The sequence below is a fragment of the Bactrocera dorsalis genome, chromosome 2 (genome assembly GCF_023373825.1).
Source record: "Bactrocera dorsalis isolate Fly_Bdor chromosome 2, ASM2337382v1, whole genome shotgun sequence".
Taxonomy (NCBI): Eukaryota; Metazoa; Arthropoda; class Insecta; order Diptera; family Tephritidae; genus Bactrocera; species Bactrocera dorsalis.
Window position 1 is genome coordinate 28,056,085 of NC_064304.1, and position 10,382 is coordinate 28,066,466.

Below are 10,382 nucleotides of genomic sequence, written 5' to 3' on the forward strand. Positions count from 1 at the left end.
CGTGAATGAAAACGAGCATTCTCAAATACTGGATCACAAAAAAATCGTCGTATTGATATTGAGATCCGTTATCACTTTGAAAGCAAATTTCATTTGCTTGCAGGTCAAGTTCATTCTCATATGCCAAACGTTTGCGTTGATGATAAGTTCAATCAAAAATAGGAATTTGTCAAACATACATACACATATACAGTGTAAACCCGATTGAGTGAACAGCGATCATACAACTTCTAGGTCAATAAGATCGACATGATTTTCGTTGGTTGCTTCTAATGCTTGGAATTCTTTCAAAAATACAGCACTAATCAAATCCAAACTCGGAAAATGGAAAGTATGTATATAAGAATATAGTTTTTATGGGAATATTTAATTAAATAATTAAATTTAAACAAATCGCAGTTCCGACTGACTACGGATGATCAGAAAGACCAATTGGTTGATTAAACGAGATTTCACTGTGCAATATATATAAATATGTATGCGTGTATAACACGAGAACAATGTCTGACGATTATGTACGAGTATTTACTGCGCTTGAGACTTAGGGACGCATACTGCAAATAATACCGAGCACAAGTGCTTTGCCATCGATCTGAAGCCTTAATTTTTCGACAAACGTATGCTCAGTACGAAAGCGACTCCGCGCACAGACGGAGCGTAGTATTTTAAGTTAGTGTTTAGCAAGTTTGTGGTGTCAAATAAATTAATGCAGTGCTAAAGTGATTATTTATTTGTGCAATAATATCAATGTAGGTATATGTACTTAAGCCATACATAAGCAAGAAAGTAAAAAGATCACAATGAAAGTGAAAACATTCGGGCATTCATTTTTGCCCATCCATTTGCTGCTGTTAGGTACGCTCGCAACAAGCACTGCAAAGCCCACAAACACAGCCAGCGAAGTCATAGTCGTCAACAGCACGGCAGCGCACGACATTTCACAGCATCCAAACGCAGAACTCATTCTAAGTGCAGATAATGAGACAGCAGCGGCGACAAAAGCGTCTGCAGTGAATGCAGCGGATAATGGACTGAACGAAATCGAAAGCGAATATCGTGTCGAATATGCGAAGAAAATGCTCACGTATATGAATCAAAGCGTTGAACCGTGCGATGATTTTTACGAGTATGCTTGCGGCAATTGGAAGAATGTGATGGTCGAACATCAGTCGCAGCATAAACGCAGCAATTTGATTGATATTTTCTATAGTTTAGGCGAGGCCATACAACAATTACTCTTAGATGAGAAACAACCAAGAGACGATTTCCCATATAAATCGGAATTGAATTTGACAAAGCGTATTTATAAAGATTGCCTCGCGGCTGATCTATATCCGTTGAAAAAGTCTGAAGTATACTTGGACGTTATCAAGTCGATTGGTGGTTTTCCCGCTGTCGATCCGACATGGAAACCGGATAACTTCAGCTGGTTCAATATGAGCGCACACCTGACCAATTATGGCGGTATAGGTTTGATTAAAGAGGAAGTATTGCCACAATACCCATTCCCGCCGTATTTCAAACTACCCGATTTGGGCTTTGAATATATCGTCCACTCCGACAATATACACTCAAATAGTTCAAAGGAGTTAAATGAGAAGCGTATGCGTAATTATCTGCGCTTGTATGGTGTTGACGATGAGCAGAAAATCGATCAGATCATAGCCGATATCGTGAACGTTTGGTCGGCAATACTCAATATTACCAATAAGTTTGATGAGGATCTAGCGAAATGTGAAGTGCTCTCAGCAGTAGTTATGGGCGAAGACACATTTCCGCTATGGGACAGTTATTTGGAAATAGCTTGGAATGGCACGCAATTCGACTTGGAGGATGACGATACTTGGCCATGTAATTACTTTTACAACCAGTTGGATAAAGTATGCAATGCAAATAAAGAGGCGATAGCTAATTACTTTGCTTTGAAATTTATCTACCGAATGGATGCACGTTTGCAAGATAAGAAATTTCAAACGGAGCATTGTAACATGATGATTCAGTTTGTATTGCCGCATCTGCTGGACGAAATCTATATGGAGGTAAGAAAGACAGGAGTGAAATTTAAAAGAATATTTTTTTTTTATTAATTTGAAGTACACGATGTTACCCAAAGTTTATAAAAATAAATTGAAATAGGTCAAGGAAGGCTGAAAGCGGTAGGAATGTAAGACTGCGTGCAAATTTTCAATTGCCACATGGGTATGCATATCAAATCATGCATTTTTGCATCTGTGATAAAACAAAATTACAGTTAAATGCTGTATTATGTTTTAATGAAGATTACATCCATTTAAAATGAGCATTAATTGAATGACTTTTTGAATTTTGAACCGTCTTATATACTAGGGTTACTTAAAAAACAAAAACGTTGAGCTTTAGTGCCATTATATTATTCGAGTATGTGTTCAGAAAACGAGAATTCTTAAATTTAAAATTTCGCGGGTTCGGGGTTCGGAGAGTCCAATTGTTGACATAAATGTCGTACGACTTTTTCTTAATTCCAAAAATTATAAGATCTTTAATAACGAGCCTTGTTTGACAAGAAGTCGTTCAAAGAGCTAAAGGCTATCCCAAAAATCGACTTTGAGAAGTGTTCTGAGGATTGGCAGGATCGCTGGCATAGGTGCAGAATACCAAGTGCGTACTGTTTTGAAGGGGACTACATTAATGAGGACGAATGAATAAATATTTTTTCAAAATATGAAAATTTCCGTAATTTTTTGAACACATCTCGTACTACCGATATCAGTTACGACTTTTGGTTATGTGATCTAATCCCTGTCGAGGCAAGCTCTGGTAATTTTTTTTATATCTATGAAAGATCCATAGGAAATCCATTATAATATCCAAGAATATTTGTAATGCAAACTCAACTATTAACACCAATTATATTTATATAAGTTTCATGAAAAAACTTAGCAAGAAGACAAGAAGGTTTTTTAATAAATTTGATGTACTTAGAGAGGGGAATCCTTTCTTTCTTCTCTCGGTTAAAAATATGTGTATATAATATTTATATAAGGCAAGCAATTAAAGGCGGTTTTAAAAATTTTAGAGGATAATACTATTTTATGATTTATAATATCGAACATTTCCTCTCCCAAACTCCATTCTACTCAACTGACATATGTAACCGAAGGATATAGGAATGGAAACAAAATATTTGTGATATATCGATTAGACAGTGTAGTGATGACTATGTCATGAAAAATTATAAAATATTGCAAAGAATTATTAAATTGGAAAAAAAGTTTTGAAGAGTGGATGATACGGCGGTTCATTTCGTGAAACGTGAGTGAACCCATCATATTGATATTTTCGCGTTGGTTTTAGAAATCAACCCTCCCATCTAAAAGAGTAGAGTATTGATTTTGGTAAACCCAAATACCTATTTTATATCATTGATTAATTATTTAGGCCGCTAGCCCGAATAGCAAGCCGTGATACCGGAAGTATAGTCAGTCCATCACAAGAATAACTTGATGTTGGAGGCTAGTTTCGAAAAAGGGAATAATAATTTTTCTACTTACGACTTTACGACTAATGTCTTGAAGAAATATTTTTCCAACAGCATGAAAAAGTTGGTCGTCTTTTCCTTATTGTGTTATTGATATAATCGGAAAATTGTTATATTTAAGCATTTCGTTCTTATACTATGTTTATGGAAAATCTAATGTATTTATTATATTGTATATGTACGTACATGTGTATTAATTTTCTAGGAATATTTTGACAATGAAATCCGTGGCGAAATCAGCGACATCGTCAAAGAGGTACGCAAGAGTTTGCGTGAAATATTAGAGCAAGCCGAGTGGTTAGATGAGAAAACGCGAGAACAAGCGCTGCTTAAGGAGGCAGCTATCAAGCCACATATTGGAAGTTTTGAGAATAAGAATGTAACAAATCGTTTGATAAGACAAATCAACGAGTTCAACTATGTGGAAGGCAATTATGAACTCAATTTGGTCAACTTATTTAAATTCAGAACAATGCAGCGACGTTTCAACGGACTACACCACAAAGAATATGACAACTACACAATGAAACCGTTAGAGCTATTGAAGGGTATTCAAGTGAACTCCTTTTATTACAATGTCGATAATTCAATTTATGTAATGGCTGGCATTTTACATCCACCCGCCTATCATAAAGCGTGGCCAGCAGCACTGAAATTCGGCACCATTGGCTATTTGGTGGGGCACGAATTCACACACGGCTTCGACTCGGTTGGGGCGCATTACAATAGTGTTGGCGAAGAGAACTACTGGTGGACGGCGAAGGCTGGCAAGGTGTTCAATGAGCGCGAAGAGTGCTTTGTTAATCAATACAATGCTTATGAGGTAATTATATACATACAAATATATAAACACCTGAATTTTGAAAAATCACACGTATACGTTTAAATCATTTCGGTAATTCCTTTACAGATAGCTGAAATCAAACGTTTTGTGGATGGTAATCAGACCAAGGACGAAAATATTGCCGATAGTGGTGGGTTGCGAGAGGCATTATCTGCATATCACAGGCATGTGAAGGAATTGAATTTATCGCCAAAAGATGAACAGATGCCCGGACTGGATCTAACGCCCGAGCAGCTGTACTTTATGGGTTTCGCACAACTCTGGTGTGCCTCCTACAAGGAGCGCCACTATTGGGAGGAGCTTAAGAATGAGCATACAGTGGACAAATTTCGTGTTTTAGGCGCCGTAACGAATATTGAAGATTTTAGCAAAGCTTACAACTGTCCTGTTGGTAGCAAAATGAATCCAACTAAGAAGAAATGTCGCGTGTGGTAACTTTGGATATAATACTTGGAGCGCATGGAATTAATTTAAACTTTCGATATTGACGTAAAAAACTACTTATGTATGTATTTTAAACTATGTATAGTATATGTATATAAACCAAAACTTTCTAAACTTAAGGAAATAAAAAAAATATATTTGTTTTAAAACCAGATAAATGAGTAAATTTGTATGTGAACGACCGTTAACTCTAACAAACAAACGAACTCGTTTTCGCCTTATCGCGAGTGTGTCATCAATCGGGTTTCAATAATTAAGCTGTCAATCTTAAAGTTAAGTCACCTACTGGAATTTATTTAGAATATATAAAACTCTACATGTGAATGGTGTATATACATTTCTATTCCTACGTTTATGAAAGTAATGAAGTGAGCAAGCTTGGCATATTAACTGCAAAATAACAAAATTATTATATACATATTCGAGTTTAATTGCGTTAGGTCATAACCTCCGTTCACAGACATGCTTCTTGTTATTAAATATTTGTAGAATAATGCATTATCATTATGAGGAGATGTGCTAATAGCATTTTGCACATTTATACATATATACATAGCATATTAAAAGGTCTGTTGTATTTTTAGACGATGAGAAAAAATTAATTAAAGTTGCTCAAGCGTAAGAACTTTTTTTTTGCAAAAATCGCAGCTCCAGCCAATAAGAAGAGATAAGAGGCAAAATTTTCACTCGCTACTCCATAAATGAATCGAACTCCGAAACTTTCTTAGCAGTTTTGAACAAAGACATCTTTCTCTTCGTTTTTCAAGTAAGGCGCACTACCAAATTGGAAAAAGGACGAAACTGCTGTATTCTCTATTTGGTGTATTTTCCCAAATTTTTAACTAAAAACTATGCCTTAAAATTGGAGTTGCTTCTTTGATAATATCTTCGAAGTAAATAACGAGTGATACATTTTTCAATAGCCTTTTCTGACAGATCGCGCGTAAGTCGTGTCAGTTTTGTTCAGATCTACGCCTGAACAACGTTTACAAATCATTCAATTTTATTACGAAAATTCCAGTTCTGTAAAGAATGTGTTTCCCTCGCTTCGCTCAACTTATGGTCAACATAATCGGCATACTGAGCGTACTCTTCCGAACACCAACACACATCTTGAGACCCAGCATTCATTGTTCGATAATATTTGACCGAATAGACCACGTCTAGCACCCAGTGAAGAAAATATAGCAGCCGTAGCTGAGAGTGTACATATACGAAGATCGTGGATAATCTATTCGGCACCATTCGCAGCAACTCGGACTAAGGTATGGAACGATTTGCCACATTTTACGTCGACATCTTAAATTGAAAGCATACAAAATACAGCTTGTACAAGAATCTAACCCGATCGACCTTTCTAATCACAACGCTTCGCTCTATTGGCTCTTTAAAAGTTCCAAGAAGATACAACGTTTTTAGTATGTAAACAAGCAAAATTGCCGATTTATGGACAAAGAGCAACCTAAAAAAATTCAAGAGCTGCCATTTTATTTAGAAAAAACAAAGGTTTGGTGTGGTTTGTGTGCCGGTAGAATCATCGATCCATATTTCCTCCAAAATAATGCCGCCGATACCAGACCAAAGTTGGACTCAACGCATGAACGATCAGAACGTATTCTTGAAATGTTTAGAATATTTTTTCATATGTAGACTACTACATATAAAATGTTTGGAGATATTAGAAGAAGACCGTTTTACCTTGATTTATGGAAAAACTACAAATCTTATGAGGGAAAAATTATATGGTAAGCTTGTATATAATAAAAATCTATCATTTTTTTCAAATAACCATTTTTACAACATTTTTTTTTCTTTAACAAACTTGTTTTAAACTAACCATTTTATGTCCCAAATACACTGTATTTTTTCTAAGTTTAAATATTTATTTTTTTAATTTAATTTGACTTGATTTATGAATAGGACCCTAATTTTCATTGGAAAACTTTCTCCTAAAAACATCAGTTTTTTTAAGAAAAGTCGGTTAGCTTATTAATAGTAAAAATATCTCATTTCTGATGGTATAAAAAATATGTATACGAGGTGTGTTCAATAAGTATCGCGAATTTTGAATTTTCGCTGGTTACGTATATTCGAATTTCGAATTTTTTGTGGCGTTATGTTGGTACTCATGTCTCTTACTTATGCCGACAAGCTCGGCCATTTTGAATGTTCATTCAATTATTGACAGCTGCTTTACTTGCACGTGTTTTGGATCGTCTTCGATTTTTACCCATTCAAAAAAATGGCACCACGATAACGCCCCTGCTCCCACATCGTTGCTTGTGTGCGACTTTTTGGCCAAAAACAACACACTAATGATGCCGCAGCCACCGTATTTTCCAGATCTGGCCCCCTGTGACTTTTTCTTGTTCCCTAAACTGAAGAGGCCCATGAAAGGACGACGTTACGCTTCTCTTGACGAGATAAAGACGGCATCGAAGGAGGAGCTGAAGAAGATAAAAAAAATGATTTTCTGAAGTGCTTCGAAGATTGAAAAAACCGTTGGCATATGTGTATAATATCTCTTGGGGATTACTTTGAAGGGGACAAAATAGATATTCATGAATAAATAAATAATTTTTGAAAAAAACACAAAATTCACAATACTTTTTGAACACACCTCGTATGTACATATGTAGATACTATAATTTTTCTCTAAAAAAAGGAAACCAAGTTCACTAAACGATTTTTTTATTTCGTCTAGTAGCCAGTATTCGATGTACGGAGTAGTTTCAAAAAATATAAATTTACTAATTTTTCGGTGCTCAAAAACAAAAAAAGCACGATTGATTTTTCTCAATATTTATTGCAAAAAAATTATTTCAAATGAAAATAAGTTAATATAGTGCAAAAAGTGAATGCAAGTTTAAAAAAAAAAATATTTTTAAATAGTTTTACTGACAATTTGTGAAACAGAAAGTATTTATTTTAAGATATACATATTTTTACTTACTTCTAATTTAACCCTGCAAATTAAAATGCATGTGCTATCAAATAAATTTTCTGTGAGCTTCAAAACATTGCATGTCCTTGCTATGAACAGCAAAAATTGCGTTTGACTGCAAAGCCTTCGATTCCGAACGTTTGAAGGAAATTAATGTTGTCATGAAAAATTTATATTTAGTATGCTTATTTAATGCCTCCAAAATTTCATTTCACAAAATTAAAATACAACAAATTTCAAAATGTATTTATACTAAGATGATACCTGTATTCCATTGGCTTCAAAATATTTCAATGCACTTGCTGGCCACGAAACAGTTTTGAAATCAACCAGGAAGAGGAGCAACGTTAAGTGCAGCACATTTCAGTACTTTTTATGGTGTGAATATTACAGAATTCATTGAAAAGACTCACCTTCTTTCCAGATTATGTTCAAATCCTTCCTAAGAGGCAGTCATGAATTCATAAATTAATAAATAGGTTTTTTTTTAACTTCACACACACAAAAGCACTAACACCAACTTCTTCTGCGCAGAGCGCAAAAACAAAACAAAATGCATGGGCATGTAGATTGACCGAGCAATTAATAAATAACAAGCAATGCATACAACTCAAAACTCGGACACCATCCACATTTAATACTTAACACTTTATTTCTAATGATATTTTATGTAAAAAAAAAACACTTTTCACTAATTTTTTACGAGCTCATCGGAAGCTGATGCGCGACATTTGAAATGGCGACGGAAACTGGAGATAAGTACAAAGAAACACAGAGTTGCATTTATATCACAAAGAATTTTAAAGTTTACTTTAGTCATATGAGTATATATAAAATCATAAAAGATAGTAATAAGTATATGAAATGAGTATACAAAAATATATCCATTTAGAAGAAACTGATAAATTTATATTTGGTAAAGAATTTTCTTTAAGAACAGCAACATAATAACCCGTTACAATAGATGGCGCAATATACCAAAGAAGATGAAGTGCACAGAAAATAAGTGATGCCAGATCGCTTTTTATTTGAGTATAAAACTATTAACAATACAAGTCTACATATATTGTTACAAAAGAGTAACCGGAAAATGTAAATAAACATACAAAACATTTAATTGTTAATTAATATTTATTTTGTCGCGCTCAAGGTAAACACTACCAGATGTAATTCATTTATGCCAATGATATTTTCTAGTCCTCCAAACACTTCCATAAGCACTTTTTGGAATGGCTTTCAGCTCCTTCAGCAAATTTTGTTTTATCTCTTCGATCGACTGAAAACAAGTTCCACGGAACGGCAATTTCAGATTGGGAAGCAAGAAAAAATCACACGGAGCCTAATCTGGTGAATGCAGTGATCGATGACATTCATTGCATTTTTGGACCAAAGAGAGTGTATTTATTTTGAAAAGTTCAGCTTTATCTGGACGAGTTGACCAAGAAAGGGTTTCATACCCAAAATATGCACCAAAATCATTCGAATGTACTCGCGAGAGATTTCGAGCTCTCGTGCCTTCTCTCTAACATTTGACTGATGATTTCCAAACACCATATTCTTCACTCCTTTCATATTTCCATGAGTTGAAGAGGTCGAAAATCGTCCAGAATGAGGTATGTATGTCTTCAACGACGTATCGTATTTGAAGGCTTTGTACCATTTGTAGACTTATGTTTTTGATAAAACTGAATCACTGTAAGCCCTTTCCAAACTTCGCAACGATTCCGCGCACGAAATCTGGTTAGAAATACAAAATTTGAAGCAAATTTTTTCTTCGATATATTTATCCAATGAAATATCATTTTCCCGAGGAGTTTATTACAATTTCTGGGTGTTTTTTTGTCACAATGTATACAAAATCAATGCTATTATATTTCTTATAATATGATTGAATAATTTCATTTACAGTTTTTTACGAACTAAATATATTTACATTGTTACTTGCACATATGTATAAGTACATATGTATATTTATTATCAATATTATTCCTCATTCCAATGCATTTTTATTTTAATTATAAACATTTGTTTTAACGAAAGATTTTTGTTTGCAGCATTTTATTTTCGCTATCCTTGCATCTCTGCGTGCCTTAACGAATAAAATTATGTTTTTAACATACTGGCAACTTTGTTTTTCTTTCTGTATTGCCCAGTTTCCGCCGCCATTTCAAACGTCGCGCATTGGTTTCCGATTCGTAAGTGAAAAATTGTGAATTTAAATGTGATAATAGAAAAATTATAGTGTTAAAAGTAAATAAATTCTGCATTGAGTGGTTTCGGCAAATAATATTAATTCGATTAGTTGTATTTACTCGTATAGTATATGTATTAGGCACAAGTGGCTCAACTAGAGTAGCTACTCGCATGAGTAGTTCGAGCTACTTGAAAGCTGAAAGCGTTCGTAAACTTATGTTGGATAATTGAAGTTAGATATTCGAAAAGTAAGTTTAAGAAATATTGAATTAATTTTAAATTATAAATGTACACCTTTTTTAACACTAGTATATATGTATGTACATTACGGGCAGCCGGATATCTCCCATAACTGAACAAATGTCATGAACACATCGTTTTCATTATTATTTTCATGCAAAATCATTTATTATAACCGGACATGAGTACGTTTCAATAAC

The 10,382-nt window shown here is 34.3% G+C and overlaps 1 protein-coding gene across 1 annotated transcript; it reads left to right on the forward strand.

Annotated features, from left to right (window-relative positions):
* Positions 1 to 608: 608 nt before the first annotated feature.
* Positions 609 to 4,846, forward strand: LOC125776855 (membrane metallo-endopeptidase-like 1). The gene is made up of 3 exons (XM_049450482.1): positions 609 to 2,039; positions 3,723 to 4,340; positions 4,428 to 4,846. Exons 1-3 carry the CDS (start codon positions 801 to 803, stop codon positions 4,794 to 4,796), a joined length of 2,226 nt encoding a protein of 741 aa, XP_049306439.1. The 5' UTR covers positions 609 to 800; the 3' UTR covers positions 4,797 to 4,846.
* The last annotated feature ends 5,536 nt before the right edge of the window (positions 4,847 to 10,382 follow it).